This window comes from Palaemon carinicauda, chromosome 19 (assembly GCF_036898095.1).
Source record: "Palaemon carinicauda isolate YSFRI2023 chromosome 19, ASM3689809v2, whole genome shotgun sequence".
Lineage (NCBI taxonomy): Eukaryota > Metazoa > Arthropoda > Malacostraca > Decapoda > Palaemonidae > Palaemon > Palaemon carinicauda.
Window position 1 is genome coordinate 40,549,877 of NC_090743.1, and position 17,500 is coordinate 40,567,376.

Here is a 17,500-nt window from a genome sequence, read left to right on the forward strand (position 1 = left end):
AATTCAATACTTACATCGCACGCAATCACAAGGTCTGGAAATTTTTCTCTCAGATCCTGACAGCTGTATTACAGGTGTATCTGGGCTGTCAGCACTGGAACCACGTTCATCCTTTGGCATATTTGACGGGACACCAAAAAGCAGCACCTGAAATTAAAAAATACAATGTCTTGTGTTATCAAAAAAATATATAGGGTGAAAGAATACTTCTTTACGCAAGAGTTTTTGGTCTACGGAAAAAAATCCTGAGTTCAGGACAATAGGAAGTTGCACAGGGATGTGGTACCTAGCAACTGGAGAATAAAACAAGATGTCAAAAGGCTGAGATAGAATGGAATGAAATAGTGTAAGAGCCCGGGAGGAATTATTGAGTGCCATTATGTCAAATCAAATGAAGAAAAAAAAAAGCACCCAAACAATGCATAAAATATTTGCATAGCATATTCGTATATTTTCTACATTTAAAAATAAGGCATACTGTATTCACACTTATTTGTAAACTATACATATATATTCACAAATATTTGTATATGGTTTGTACATATAATGAAAATGGGGTATGAAACAGCTTGTTTAAAAGGTAGTTGATATATAAGCAATGTGAAAAGACTAGAGGGGCACTCAGTAGAATGCATGCCTTTGCCCTGCCAAGCGGGTCTTTTTTTTTTTTTTTTTTTTGCTCCTAACTCCACTGCATAGTTGTAATTCAATGTATTTCCTTCAAAATCTAATGGATTGGTTCTTGAGCCATACCCAACATGTCTGGCATGTTTCGTTCAAATTGGTTCAGTATATTTTATGTAACATTCACAAACAACAAATAAACTAACAAAATATTTACCATTTATTTAACATTATGATTATTTTCAAAGTAATGCTACACATTTGTACTTTCATGAACTTTATCCAAAATGTTACAGATTAATACTTGGGTCATACCCAACATGGCTACCAAATTTGGTCAAAATCGGTGGAGTAGTTTTTGTGTAAAGTTGCTCACAAATAAACAAAAATAAACTAAAAAAAACAGACGGGTGAATACATAACGTTTCAGCAAAAGCTACAAGTAGGAATGCATAAATCAGACAATGATAAAGAAAAGGCCCTGAGAATTTAGAAAAGTGTACTGTTCAGACGAACCCTGCTCATTTATAGCCTAATGAATGAAAAATCTGACGTAAAAATGTTGGTAAAGATTATGATTGGGTCTAAAGAACAATTTAGCTTAATTGTTAGGAAAATCTCATACACATTAGACTTGTCAACAGCCTATATAAGATAAATATCCCAGTTGCATAAGTAATAATGAAGGTTTAACATACAAAATTTCATATTTTGTTTACTTCCATTAAATCTACTTTTCTCCTGGTATGGATAGAAGAGAGACTAGATATGGTGAGCACCTCTTCTAGGAAAAAGACCCTCTAAAATCAAACTATTGTTCTCTAGTCTTGGGTACTGCCATAGCCTCTGCACCATGATCTTCCACTGTCTTGGGTTGGAGTTCTCTTGCTTGAGGGTATGGACACACTAATATGTTATTTTTATTAATAAAATAAATTTTTGAATATACTTACCCGATAATCATGTAGCTGTCAACTCCGTTGCCCGACAGAATTCTATGGAGGGATACGCCAGCTATCACAATACTAGAAGGGGGTGTATTTACCAGCGCCACCTGTGGCCAGGTACTCAAGTACTTCTTGTTGACACCTCCTCAATTATTCCTCGGTCCACTGGTTCTCTATGGGGAGGAAGGGAGGGTCGATTAAATCATGATTATCGGGTAAGTATATTCAAAAATTTATTTTATTAATAAAAATAACATTTTTCAATATTAAACTTACCCGATAATCATGTAGCTGATTCACACCCAGGGGGGTGGGTGAAAACCAGTGTACAAGATTAAAGGATAGCTAAGTATCCCATATTTCATATAATCAGTTATCCACAATAACAATGAAATAATAAGTACCTGGTAAGGAAGTCGACTTGAACCGTTACTCTGCCTTTAATAAGATCGTCTTCCTTACTGAGCGCAGCGTTCCTCTTGGGAGGCTGAATCAACTCAAAGGTGCTAAAGTATACAGGGCTGCAACCCATACTAAAGGACCTCATCACAACCTTTAACCTTGGCGCTTCTCAAGAAAGAATTGACCACCCGCCAAATCAACAAGGATGTGGAAGGCTTCTTAGCCGACCGTACAACCCATAAAAAGTATTCAAGAGAAAGGTTAAAAAGTTATGGGATTATGGGAATGTAGTGGCTGAGCCCTCGCCTACTACTGCATTCGTTGCTACGAATGGACCCAGGGTGTAGCAGTACTCGTAAAGAGACTGGACATCTTTGAGATAGAATGATGCGAACACTGACTTGTTTCTCCAATAGGTTGCATCCATAACACTCTGCAGAGAACGGTTCTGTTTGAAGGCCACTGAAGTAGCCACAGCTCTCACTTCATGTGTCCTTACCTTCAGCAAAGCAAGGTCTTCTTCCTTCAGATGAGAATTTGCTTCTCTAATCAGAAGCCTGATGTAGTAAGAAACTGAGTTCTTAGACATTGGTAGAGAAGGCTTCTTGATAGCACACCATAAGGCTTCTGATTGTCCTCGTAATGGTTTTGACCTTCTTAGATAGTACTTAAGAGCTCTAACTGGGCAAAGTACTCTCTCCAGTTCGTTCCCCACCATGTTGGACAGGCTTGGGATCTCGAACGACTTAGGCCAAGGACGGGAAGGAAGCTCGTTTTTAGCCAAAAAACCGAGCTGCAAGGAACATGTAGCCGTTTCAGATGTGAAACCTATGTTCCTGCTGAAGGCGTGGATCTCACTTACTCTTTTACCTGTTGCTAAGCACACGAGGAAAAGAGTTTTTAATGTGAGGTCCTTAAAAGAGGCTGATTGGAGCGGTTCAAATCCTGATGACATTAGGAACCTTAGGACCACGTCTAGATTCCAGCCTGGAGTGGACAACCGACGTTCCTTTGAGGTCTCAAAAGACCTAAGGAGGTCCTGTAGATCTTTGTTGGAGGAAAGATCCAAGCCTCTGTGGCGGAAAACCGCTGCCAACAAACTTCTGTAACCCTTGATCGTAGGAGCTGATAGGGATCTTACGTTCCTTAGATGTAACAGGAAGTCAGCAATCTGGGTTACATTGGTACTGGTTGAGGAAAACTGCATTGGCCTTGCACCAGCTTCGGAAGACTTCCCATTAAGACTGATAGACTCTGAGAGTGGATGTCGTCCTTGCTCTGGCAATCGCTCTGGCTGCCTCCTTCGAAAAGCCTCTAGCTCTTGAGAGTCTTTCGATAGTCTGAAGGCAGTCAGACGAAGAGCGTGGAGGTTGGGTGTACCTTCTTTACGTGAGGTTGACGCAGAAGGTCCACTCTAGGAGGAAGAGTCCTGGGAACGTCGACCAGCCATTGCAGTACCTCAGTGAACCATTCTCTCGCGGGCCAGAGGGGAGCAACCAACGTCAGCCGTGTCCCTTTGTGAGAGGCGAACTTCTGAAGTACCCTGTTGACAATCTTGAACGGCGGGAATGCATACAGGTTGAGATGGGACCAATCCAGCAGAAAGGCATCCACGCGAACTGCTGCTGGGTCTGGAATCGGAGAACAATACAAGAGGAGCCTCTTGGTCATCGAGGTAGCGAATAGATCTATGGTTGGCTGACCCCACAGGGCCCAAAGTCTGCTGCAAACATTCTTGTGAAGGGTCCACTCTGTGGGGAAGACCTGACCCTTCCGGCTGAGGCGATCTGCCATGACATTCATATCGCCCTGAATGAGCCTCGTTACCAGCGTGAGCTTTCGATCTTTTGACCAAATGAGGAGGTCCCTTGCGATCTCGAACAACTTCCTCGAATGAGTCCCTCCCTGCTTGGAGATGTAAGCCAAGGCTGTGGTGTAGTCGGAGTTCACCTCCACCACCTTGTTAAGCTGGAGGGACTTGAAGTTTATCAAGGCCAAATGAACTGCCAACAACTCCTTGCAATAGATGTGAAGTGTCCTTTGCTCCTGATTCCATGTTCCCGAGCATTCCTGTCCGTCCAGTGTCGCACCCCAGCCCGTGTCCGATGCGTCCGAGAAGAGACGGTGGTCGGAGGTCTGAACAGCCAAAGGTAGACCTTCCTTGAGAAGAATGCTGTTCTTCCACCACGTTAGAGTAGACCTCATCTCTTCGGAAACAGGAACTGAGCCCGTCTCTAGCGTCATGTCCTTTATCCAGTGAGCAGCTAGATGATACTGAAGGGGGCGGAGGTGGAGTCTCCCTAACTCGATGAACAGGGCCAGCGATGAAAGTGTCCCTGTTAGACTCATCCACTGCCTGACTAAGCATCGGTTCCTTCTCAGCATGCTCTGGATGCATTCTAGGGCTTGGAAGATCCTTGGGGCCGACGGACAAGTCCGAAAAGCTCGACTCTGAAGATCCATACCCAAGGAGACAATGGTCTGGGATGGAACGAGCTGAGACTCCTCAAAATTGACCAGGAGGCCCAGTTCCTTGGTCAGATCCATAGTCCATTTGAAAATCTCCAGACAGCGACGACTTGAGGGAGCTCTTAAAAGCCAGTCGTCTGACGGAGCCGGACACAAGATCATGATACTGCTGCACAGTCTGTAAACTGTCAATCATGGGCAAGCGAGGAAGTACAGTGACAACCCGAATCTGTCTAGACTGTCTGGGTCGTACAGACAACTCCTTAACGGGTTGCTGAGGTTGCCGCACTGCGTCACAACAAGTCCCTTCTGTTGGTTGTTGAACGTGTTCCCCGTGACACATTGACTCCGTAAACAAAAAATCCTCTAACAAGGACTAAGCTTGGACTGCATGTCATGCAACACAGCTCAAGGTCTATGGGAGCAGGTGTGGTAACAGACGGGATTAGCGGCTGAAGTGTAACCATTACCTTCCCTGTAAGCATGTTATGCTTAAATAAAAGTCCATAAGAGGTTATGCAGCTAAAGGCTCCCTCCAAATGACAGAGTCCTCAAGGGAATATCAGAAGGAGGGAGAAAAGAACTTTCTCATCTACAGGGACCTTATCCTAGAAAAGCTAAGTTCTCTGAGTGAGGGTTCACTGGTGCAAAGCAGCAGACTAGAAGGCAACGTTATGAAACTGCTTGACAGTCTAGTGAGTTGGCAACAACCCAAGATGTGTTGAGAAGCATGCGGTAAGGTATGCAGAGCATGATGTATGCAGAGTATGCTGTATGCAGAGCATGCTGTATGTAGAGCATGTTGTATGCAGAGCATGCTGAATGCAGAGCATGTTGTATGCAGAGCATGCTGAATGCAGAGCATGCTGAATGCTGAGCATGTAGTAAGCAGAGCCTGCTGTAAGCAGAGCCTGCTGAAAGGAAAGCAGAGCGTGTGCATGGCGTTTAACATTTCTCAGAAATTCCATGACCAGTGCTAGAGTGCTTTATGCATGCTTGCATGGGGTTTAAACCATGGTATGCTGAACAGCAGAGTCAGAACGAGCTGGAACAACAATAGTGTGGTTTCCTCTTCAAGACTCCGATGAGGGAACACCTGAGGCTCAGTCTGCAAAGGCTGAATAAAAGACAAGCAGAAGGAAGGCGCATGGGTGGAGGAGGCTGACTCCTAGCATGAGTGGTTGAACCCAAGGGTTGCGCTTGCTGAGCGGTTGGCGGAAGCGGAGTAGCAAGTTCCAGTTCCTGTGGTGTGAGCGGAGCGCGATGAGGAAGAGGCTGCGCAGAACAAGGTAAATGTCTCGCAAGCTGAGGCTCCTGAGGCGCAAGGCTAAGGTGTTGTGGTGCTTGCCTTATGGAGGGTTGAGCTCGCTGCAGCAAGAGCTGAGGAAACTGACTCATGGACGGGAGAGGTTGTTGTACCTCAACCGAGTGTTGCATCACTGGTGGAGCAGCAAGTGGAGGCGGAGGAAGAGAGGTATAATCCTCCTGATCCCAATGTAAAGGTTGCCTTAAGAAAGGCGGAGGCTGAACACCACAGGGAACAGCAAACTCAGCACGTGTCTCAACATCGTACGCCTGGCAGGTGGAACTGCTGGCAGGTGGTACTGCGATCAGGCGGAGCGAGTGTAGGTGGAGGGAGTGTAGGCGGAGGCGGAGGAGCAACACTCTCAGCCCGACACTCACGCATCAAGTCCGAAAGCTGTGCTTGCATGGACTGTAGTAGAGTCCACAACATCATACGCCTGGCAGATGGTACTGTGATCAGGCGGAGCGAGTGTAGGAGGAGGGAGTGTAGGCGGAGGCGGAGGAGCAACACTCTCAGCCCGACACTCACTCATCAAGTCCGAAAGCTGTGCTTGCATGGACTGTAGTAGAGTCCACAACATCGTACGCCTGGCAGATGGTACTGTGATCAGGCGGAGCGAGTGTAGGAGGAGGGAGTGTAGGCGGAGGCGGAGGAGCAACACTCTCAGCCCGACACTCACTCATCAAGTCCGAAAGCTGTGCTTGCATGGACTGTAGTAGAGTTCACAACATCGTACGCCTGGCAGATGGTGCTGCGACCAGGCGGAGCAGGTGCAGGCTGGGCGAGCACAGGCGGAGCAGGTGCAGGCTGGGCGAGCACAGGCGGAGCGAGAACAGGTGGAGGGAGTGTAGGCGGAGGAGGAGGTGCAACACTCTCAGCCCGACACTCACGCATCAAGACCGAAAGTTGTGACTGTATGGACTGCAGTAGAGTTAACTTGGGGTCGGCAGACACTAAGTTCTGCTGAGGTAAAGCCTTAACAGCAGAGATCTGTTGTGGCAGAACCTTACTCCTCTTAGGCGGAGTGTAATCAACTGATGACTGAGGAGAGTCAGAGCTAACCCAATGACTGCATTCGGGTTGTGAACTTTAACTTCGTACGTCTGGCATAGGTCTGGACTTAACGTTTAAGAAGTCTTGAGACCTGAGACCAGCGTTACTCTGCCTTTATTTTCTCCCCTAATCTCTTCTGCAGACGAGCAAAATAAGGGCTCAATCGTCTGCGGGTGGGAGTGACGGTCTCGGTAAGACACGCCCACAACCACCGAGAATACTTCTGTGCGCCGATCAAGGCCTGCTGAACCCTTATGCCCTTCGACATTGCTTCTCCCCTGGGCTTGGGAGCTTGCAAGAGGTCCCGGACTGGGAGGACGACTGGCGCGCACAAAAGTACCCTCACGCACTAATCACTTATCACTTTGATTTCTGTTTGCACTTATTTCACTGAACTCGAAACTTTAAGTGGTTTGTACCTGAAATACGCAATTCTATCCTTTCTCAAAGTTAGTAATTGCGAAAACAGAATTACAATGTAACAGAAAAATCTAATGAAAGATAATTCAGTGGTTGGAAAGAGACTAAACACTAGATCACTCTAGAAACGTTTAGTTTCTTCCCCTAAAGAGACTAGGGAGAAGAGCAAAAAACGATAACGACGTTACTCGTACGCCTGGCAGGCTTGAATGAAACGTTTATCCTCTTTCTCCCTCCGTCTCTATATCTCTCTCTCTCTCTCTCTCTCTTGACTTAGAACCTGAGAGAAGAGCCCAATCATATATATCGTTAAAACATATTATTGTTAAAGGAAAAAAACTGAAAAGTTCCTTTATTAGGATCAAAACCATTAAGTTAAGAAAGAATGAACAAAACGCTAGACACAGTTACTCTTACTGCAACGTGAAACCGTGAACATTCTTTCTCTATCGTAACGATAGAGTGCAAGTTGAACGTTCTGAACGTCAACAACTGCAGAGACAAAACAAAACGTTAGTTCAGCTTTGAAAACAGTACGAGACTGTCAAAGAAAATCTTTCAAACTCTGTGGCGGAAATAGCATAATATGTTAACAGGTAAAACCGAAATGACGGGCTCAAAGTTTATTAACTTCGGTAAAAGACCGCCTACTATTAGGAAGGTCGAATATAAACAAATATAAAAATTAATTTTAATGAGTTTATAATAAAAGGAAGTTAATCGAAGAGGCCTATAAGAGGCGGAGAGATATAAAATAAATCTATAACTTTTGTTAAGCAAAATTAAGAAAGAGAGTCTATACTCTCTTAGACACCAACACTTCCGTCTAAGGGAAGGGTCGGCCATTGAAAAGTGAACGAGAGTTCATACTCTCTCGTCACCAAAATTAATCAAATTAATTCCAAAAGCTAACTAAGCTAATATAGAAGTTTCCAGTAAAGCGACAGCCGAAATCAAAGAGAAATACTTCACCAAAGTCGTGAAAATACTCCAAGAACATAAGCGTATCCCAGAACGTCTTGCCGGAAGCACGACAGAGGAATAATTGAGGAGGTGTCAACAAGAAGTACTTGAGTACCTGGCCACAGGTGGCGCTGGTAAATACACCCCCTTCTAGTATTGTGATAGCTGGCGTATCCCTCCATAGAATTCTGTCGGGCAACGGAGTTGACAGCTACATGATTATCGGGTAAGTTTAATATTGAAAACTACTTGTTTTCCTTATTTCCTTTCCTCGATGGGCTATTTTCTCTGTAAGAGCCCTTGTGCTTATAGCTTCCTTCTTTTCCAGCTAGGGTTGTAACTTAGCTTGTAATAATAATATTATTAAAATGAATAAAAAAAAACCTTACTGATGGCTCTTGTAAAAGTCAGGGAAGTTTGTATCACAGTGTAACATTATCATTATCAATAAGAATCTGAAATTATAATTGTACCAACTACATTTGCAAGAATTCAGCGACCTTTCAAGAAATGCTGGTAATACACAACACTGTAATGTAGTTGAAAAAAACTTTGACTACCCAACAAAGAGAAAAGAATTCTAAAATCACCTCAATAAAGTAGTGATCCTGTGTACATAATTGTCAGAAATTATATACTGTATTAAGTAGTGGTACAGAAAATCCCTTGTACTCCCAACAGAGACCAGGAAAATATTTAATGTAAAAAAGCATAAAACCAAGATTAAACGTCTTTAGGGCAAATTTGTAATACTGTAACTTGGTCTTATCTATGAAGTAACAACTTCCATTACATTTCTTTTCTCATTTAGCTGGACAATACTTCAATGTTTATCTTGAATCTTTTACCAGACATGCCTCAGTTGTTTGACTGATACCCTAATTATCTAGATCATTACTATCATCTGTGTTTTAAGGCTTAAAGGATGCTCATTAATGGCAGAGGCAAGGGATAGTGACAATGTCTTAGAGATAATCATATATGCATATGATCAGCACCCAAACCCACTCTCCACCTAAGCTAGGAGCAGGGAAGGCGAGGCATTAGCTGTTAATGACTGAACAGGTAGACCCATAAGCTCAACTAAACTCCCCACCCTTGGCTCACAAGGATGTTGAGGTTACAGACACTACAAGAAACTATTGAACTTAAGCAGGACTCGAACACCAGTCTGGCATATCGCCAGGCTGGGATGTTTCCAACAGGCCACCACAACTTTGAACAAATCAAAATACGATACTACAAAATCTTTTGGGTACCATTAACATTACTTCCCAGAAGATGGATGGTATTTTCCCTGAGTCGTGCGAAAAAAGTGTGTACTGTAATGAATTGTGATATGGTCATGTTTTCAGGTTCATCCACTTTGAAGCTAGTACTGTACAGTAATATCTAAACCATTTTTAAAAGTTTCCCATCTTTTTAACCATCGTGTTTCACAATCATATGTTGAGTTATCAAAGTGCTTGAAAGCACATAGTGCAGACGACCGAACTTGTAGCATATCAAACTATGCAGACGACTGAACTTGTAGCATATCAAACTATGCAGACAATTGAACTTGTAGCATATCAAACTATAATTCTGCAATTATCCAAAAAGGAATAAAATTTTATTTACAATACACAAAGCCTTGAGAGAGAGAGAGAGAGAGAGAGAGAGAGAGAGAGAGAGAGAGAGAGAGAGAGAGAGAGAGAGAGAGAGAGAGAGAGAGAGCCTTATCTTATTGCCTTAGTCTATGTTTGGGTTCCCCCAGGTCCCTCAGTGTGAGGCACCTTGTATATCCACCAGAGTTGCTTAGGCATCTTCCAGTGTATTTTGCATCTTCCCGTCTTGGATGGTCTGAGAGAGAGAGAGAGAGAGAGAGAGAGAGAGAGAGAGAGAGAGAGAGAGAGCCTTATTGCCTTATTTTTTGTTTGGGTTCCCCCAGGTCCCTCAGTGTGAGGCACCTCGTATATCCACCAGAGAGTTGCTAATGCATCTTCCAGTGTATTTTGCATCTTCTAGTCTTGGATGGTCTGGGATGCATCTTAGGTATTTATCGAGCTTATTTTCCCACCTGTACTGCCTGCTGCATAACTACTATATAAAGTACAGAGAGAAATTTTTCCACCTGTACTGTCTGATGCGTAAATACTGTATAAAGTCCAGTACTGTATGTGCACATACAACAGCTAAAGTTACGGCTTCCCAAGTGCACGCCAGACTCTATGAGGGAGGCTGCCATAACCCTGATGATTTTTCTTTGGGCATTTCCAGCTCACGCTAGAGTATACCTGCTTTAAATGATGAAGGCTTGCTTCGCGTAGTAACAAAATCGTTTTGAAATGTGTACTAGAAATTCCTATTCGGCACAATGTATCTAGCACAAGAAGTGATTCCAAAGCCCTATTAGGCAGCTAGCTATCAAACAGCAATTTCGAAAGATCAAAGTGAACCATTACGCTTATCATTATTTAAACTTATCTCAATACCATTAATATTACCTGTAGCCAACCTCCAATGCTTACTTAAAAAAAAAATGAAAACATCAGATTTGATTAGAATTATTTTGTACTTTATGTATGGCTTTTGCAATGCAGTACTGTATCTTACCATACAAACTTTGTTCTTAACAGCATATCCAGAAAATTAGAAAAAGTAGGACAAAATTGAAAAGCCATTAAAACATACAGTACTATATAGAAGGTCTGCTACAGTATACAGGATACCTTAAGATCAATCTGACATTTTCTTTAAATACTGTACCTTAACAGTTAGCTAACTATAGTCTGCTACTACTGTAGGCTACTTACGGAACTCAATCCTAATTCAATGAGAGGTTTAATTGCAGCCTCAAGTTTATTGACACCATAGCGTGACACACCTGGAAGACTGTCCACGGGCTGCACTGCATCAGGTTCATCCCTGAGATTATGAAAATAATATTCACATAATTAGGTTTCATCCAGAAATAATTAAAAATTCATTCCATCTCGTTTCATAATCAAGAAAAAACTTTGATGTATTACTTGGAAATATAATACTTTTTATGCAAGTGCTATTACAACTATAAAGTCAAACTGAATAAAGTGTAACTTAATTCTCAATTAAAATGACAAAATTGGAAATAATTTGCATTTTTCCATAGCTAATAAAAACCTGTAGTTATTTATATGGATATTCTTGCGGCAAAGCTGGAAGGTAGCCATTAGAGTAAAAGTGCGAGGTGGCAACCCTACCTAACCACTGTAGCGGGTAAGTAAGGGGTGGCTGGGGGGTACCCGTTCGCCTATCTTCACTCACAGCTTGGTGAGCTATGTCACTTTTTGATTGCAGGCAGGACTTATAGGGGGACAGGTGATGGCTGGGCAATTTATATAAATAACTAGTTTTGTATTAGTTGGGTAAAAATAAAAATTATTTCCAAATTTGTCATTTGTTCCTTCACTTACAAACCTTGCTATTTATATAGATGACTCACCCTTAGGGGAGTAGCAAGTCCGACTACCGGCTTAGTCAACGACCGGGGTTTTCCTTGTACAGTATTAAGACTGTAACAGAGGAGAACCTTGACACTTCGCTAACAAATGCAAAGAGAGTATAATAGTGGCCTGAACACCCTATGTGGTTGTGAGATATAGCATACGAACGTCTAAGTAAGAATATTCCAAATTATACAATATATACAATATATATAAACGTTTCCCATACTTACCTTACGGGAAGCATAGGAGACATGTACAAGTATAACATTAATAAACTATACTACGTTACACAAGGGAAATGGTTACTACCTACAGAGATTGAAGCCAGTTTGCAAAGGGACCCAAGGTGCTGTTCCCCAAGAGAGGGGAAGATGAAGAAAAGAAAAGAGCCAGTTATACTATTCATTCACCCCAGATATAACCCGGGTAATCAATGCCCTCAGCCATCTGCTACCTGTCCAACAAGGACCCTGAGGTATACTTAAACCACTTGTTGTACAGCCACCACCGGACCTATATAGAACGTATCGAGTCTCCCGTGGGTCACGTCTTGAAGGTAGTGGGCAGTAAAGGTCGTCTGATGCTTCCACACGCCTGCTTGTAACACTTTCAACACTAAAAAATTGCGTTTAAATGCCTGGGACGTACTGATAACCAAAACATCATGAATGAATGATTGGAAGTTTTCTGGCATCCTGACATTGAAGGTCATTGACGTCGACTGACATCATGAACTCTAGGTCTTTGAGCTGGAGGACGGTCAGGATTTAGAGCATAGTCTATGATTTATCAAATACATGAAAAAATGGTGTCCTTGGTGACTCTCCTTTCAATTCTACCCGAGCTAACGAATAGGGCTGACAGCTGGGGCAGAGTTGCTGCAGTGCATTCAAGATACAGTAGTTTAAACTCATCACTGGGCATAGTAACAATTGATCTGGGTCATTGGTTGCAAAATGAAGACTCTTAATCTGAAAGGGCCAGAATCTAGGGCCCAGTAACCCCAGCTTTTGAGTCTTTGTAATAAACTCATGGACGAAGCCGAGTGTCAACTTCCCCATCCCCTTGAATGGGCGATGTCGTATGAGAAACCTTGAAGTTTACTAACTCTCTTAGCCGAGGCTAAAGCGAGTAGGAATGCTGTCAAAGTGAGGTCATGATCTGTTGCATTGCGTAGTGCTTCATAGGGAGGACCTTTTAAGGATCTCAAAATGCGAACTGCATTTTAAGGAAGAGGTCTTATCTCCAACTGGGGGCAAGTGATTTCATTGTGGAGAAATGCATAAGAAAAATACAAATTATTTCTAGATTTATTATTTATTATAATTAGTTAGGTTGTACTGCATTTGCATAATGCATTATTGTATTTCATAAATTTTGTGTACTGTTTATTTGATCTCCAGTCCATCACTAAAAAATTCTTCTTTTTATTACAGAGTGACGGTACCCTGCACCCAGCAGGGACTGTATTATTATCATTATTAATATTACTAGCAAAGCTACAACCTAGTTGGAGAAGCAAGATGCTATAAGCCCAAGGGCTCCAATAGGAAAAAATAGCCCAGAGGAAAGGAAATAAGGAAATAAATAAATAATGAGAACAAATTAGCAATAAATTATTCTAAAAAAACAGTAACGTCAAAACAGATATGTCATATATAGTATAAACTATAAAAAGACTTATGCCAGCCTGTTCAACATAAAAACATTTGCTGCATCCTTGAATTTTTGAAGTTCTACTGATTCAACTACCCGATTAGGAAGATCATTCCACAACTTGGTCACTGCTGGAATAAAACTTCTAGAATACTGTGTAGTATTGACCCTGATGATGGAGAAGACCTGGCTATCAGAATTAACTGCATGCCTAGTATTACAAACAGGAAAGAATTGTCCAGGGAGATCTGAATGTAAATGATGGTCAGAGTTATGAAAAATCTTATGCAACATGCATAATGAACTAATTGAACAACGGTGCCAAAGATTAATATCTAGATCAGAAATAAGAAATTCAATAGACGTAAGTTTCTGTCCAACAAATTAAGATGAGAATCAGTAGCTGAAGACCAGACAGGAGAACAATACTCAAAACAAGGTAAAATGAAAGAATTTAAACACTTCTTCAGAATAGATTGATCACCAAAAATCTTGTAAGACTTTCTCAATAAGCCAATTTTTTGTGCAATGGACGACTCAGACCTAAAGTGTTTCTCAAAAGTAAATATGCTGTCGAGAATCACACCTACAATTTTAAAAGTCATACATTTTATCCTGCCAACAACAGGACACTGTAGAGGAATTTGAAGTTGCTAAGTTTGACCTCGCTAATAGTGTTGACTATTTTATTACCACATACGATTATACCATTTCTGGTGGAGTTTTGTTTTAAATATTGAACAGAGTGCTAGGCGAGGGCAATCATGATTTACTGCGGGGGGATTCTTAGGATATTAGTACAGAGACAAAAAAAAAAAACCTATGGTTGAGAAACATTTATCAGTAGGTAGTCAGAGATTTATGTCCATACTCTGCTGACTCACTGTGTAGACAGTTAACCATAATGTGGTGGAGTTCTCCAATAAGCTTGACGGTTTCTTGTGCTGCCAGCTGGGGACTTTGACAATGATTGTAGCTGCCTGGGTTGGCTGCTGAAAACATTTTGTCTCTGGACGTTTATTGTAGCAGTAGTGTTGCTTGGTGAGATCGTTGGACCACCCAGGCAACAGCAACGTAAACACTGTGGTATTCATTAATGTACTATAATATGTAGATATTTGTACCAGAGGTTTAGGGAGTTACTATACTGTATTTGATAGGATATTTAGCCATCCCCTCTGGGTGTAACACTGAGGATTGTAGGGTTTTTTTTTTATATATATAACAAATTTTTTGTCTTTCTGATGTAAAGGTGAGATTGTATGGACAGGTTAGATGTGTAACCTTGTCTTACAATCCCTTTGATAGTAATGGAAACAACCATTCAAATTCATTTGAATTTAGACTAAATATGTACCGGTATATATTTATACTTGCATACGTAGATTAAATATTTAGAGGATTGATTCCTCAAGAGTCTATGTATGGAGACATCTATGTCTCACCAGGGTATTTACTTTCCTCTTTCTTTTGTTTAAAATTAAAACATTTTTGTCATTTTTATTATAATAGGAAGCATTTCATTCCCCTGCTCAGCCACTAATTTAGATATCTTTTTTTATATGCTTTTAATATCATTTTTCTTTCCTAATGTTCATAAAGTGTACTTGAGCCAAAAAAATATTTTACCTTGGAAGCATGCTGCTGCTATTTACATGACTCCATGACGGCTTACCTCTAGAATAAAATTAATCAACTACAAGTTCTAGCTGGGTCCCCTTGCCCAGTATAAAATCAAGGGGTGGTGCCCAGTTCATCCTTGACTGTCTACCTGTTGCTCAGATTTTTAGGTAATCCATCTTTCTTTCTTTCTTTTTTTTTTTTTTTTTGAGTGTGTAGTGAACGTTGGAGTGTGGTCGGCATTCGGACACTAGGCAGCCTGCATGCTACATCTGACCACAGTCCGCAAACCACTATATAATAACTCCGTATGAGTAAGGAAAGCTCCATTCAATCTAAAGGCTAGGCTTAAGGCAGACCGATAGCCTTTCACTGCTGGGACTGAAAGAAGTTTTTCCTTCCGAAGGTATACAAGAAACTCCAGTATTATTGGAATAGTAGCATCAAGGGGAGAGATACCCCTTCCACGACACCAACCACAGAAGACTGTCCATTTTGTCTGGTATACTGCTGCAGATGATTTCTGCAAGTATCCAGACATTCTTTTCGCAACTTGTTGCGAATAGTGTCTCTGAGAGAGGAGACGCTGGCTAGTCTCCACGCGTGAGGCAGTAGAGACTGGATGGCCTTGTGGAAAACGTTTACGTGTGGTTGCTTAAGTAGATCTGGCCGTGGGGGTAATTCTCTCGGGAGATCTACTATTTGTTGCAGAAGGTCTGGAAACCACTGCATGATGCCATAGCGGAGCTATGAGGGTCATCATTAGGTTGTTGGATCCTCTGGTCTTGTTGAGCCTTTTTCTCCTCAGGCAAAACGGGGGAAAGTCATACACGTCGATGTTGTCCCACCGTTGATGGAATACATCTTGCCAGTACAACGGCGAGCAGTACAACAGGAGCCTGAAGTTCAGGGACGTTGCGAACAGGTTCACAGTTGGGGAACCCCATAAAGTCAGGATTTTGTAGGTTATCAGAGGATTCAGACCATTCAGAACCCACATCTGAGTCGCTCTGGTCACGTTGTCTGCGAACACATTTCTCTTGCCTGGAATGAAGCGAGCTGATAGGGTCACCGAATGTTCATCGTAGTATCTCTGCTGCAGGATGGCATAGGGTCTACGAAAAGGTACCACCTTATTAGTTCATGTAAGCCATCACTGTAGTGTTGTCACTCATCAACACTACACAGTGACCCGCCAGCAACTGATAGATCTGAGGGAGAGCTAGAAAGGCTGCGCTCATCTCTAAGAGGTTATGTGTTGGTACCTTTTGGATTCGGACCAAAGGCCTGAGACGGTGTGATGCAGCAAGTAGGGCCCCCATTCTTCTTTTGATGCGTCTGTGTAAAGCATCAAGTCCGGAGGAGGGACAAGAAGTTCTAGTCCTCAGAGAAAGTTCTCCTCTATCCCCCACCATTGCAGATCTGTCCTTTTACCCTGTACAATGGGAACTAAAATGTCCGGGGAGCCGGTGTGTTGGCTCCACACGGACTTTAGCTGCCATTGCAGGGATCCTGTCACGAGGCAGCCGTTGAGAACAAGACAAATCAGGGACTACAGATGGCCTAGGAGGCACAACCACAGTCGGGCTGAAAGATTTTTCCTTCTGAGGAAGGGCCTGTGTACTCTGTTGTCTGATGGAAATGAAGATTAGTGTATATAATCATACCAAGATATACCAGTCTCTGAGATGGAAGCAGTGATGACTTGAGATTTATCACATTCCCCAGATCCTGACAAAACTAAAAAAGCATGTCCCGGCGATGAAGAAGGATCATCACTGAGTCTGCTAGAATCAGCCAATCGTCTAGGTAACTTAAGAGATGAATGCTGTTCTTGAAAGCCCAAGATGACACTAGAGCGAACACCCTCGTAAGGACAAGGAGATGACGTGCCTTGTCCTGGCGATCAGCGAGCAGGTGGAGCAGAGCATTGGCCCCTGGAAGATCATCACTCCTAACATCCGCAGCCAGCGAGTGGTGCACATGCAAGCTGGAACCTTGTCTGTGGGGTAAAGTCAAGAGGTTGTGGGTTTAGGTGACAATGTAGTCCCAGGATGGCGAGAGGACTCATCGTCAGCAGGAGGCCGTTAAAGGGGCGAGAGAGAGCATTCACCTCGTCCACAAGTGGAAGGGCTAGAGATGGACTTAACAAACGTCAAGGGCGTAAGATGTCAAGGCCACTGATGATGGATCTCTCCTTGCACCACGCTAAAGGATTTGCAGCAGCGCTTTCTTCAAAGGGGGAGCAGAAACCCCCAGAGACAGCCAAGCCTGCAAAACATCTGCAAGGGAGAAAGACTCCCCAGCGGCTGGAGGTGAAGGTGCTTCTCTAGGGGAAGTAACAAACCCCCCCACCATCCAAAGGTTGCCAAGCAGTTAAGCGGACTGCACTCCTATTCGACTTTTCCCATGAGGAAGGCAGGCGAGTTGGAGCTTTGGAGAGAGATCCAAGAGTGAAAGAAGAAGCCCAAGGTTTTTTTGCCCCAGAGGAGGACCCTGGGGGAGAAAGATCTCTCTTGGCTTTCTTCCTGCAACACCCAAATTTCTCCCACTGGGAGGCAGGCCACTCACTA

General features: G+C 42.7%; 1 protein-coding gene across 1 annotated transcript in view; it reads right to left on the reverse strand.

Moving 5' to 3' along the window:
- The window catches only part of Pbgs (Porphobilinogen synthase), a 100,000-nt gene that overhangs the window by 63,239 nt on the left and 19,261 nt on the right, over nucleotides 1-17,500 (reverse strand). The window contains exon 3 of the mRNA XM_068393523.1: nucleotides 10,980-11,091. Coding sequence (XP_068249624.1) covers nucleotides 10,980-11,091 — 112 coding nt within the window. The remainder of the gene's footprint in view (nucleotides 1-10,979; nucleotides 11,092-17,500) is intronic.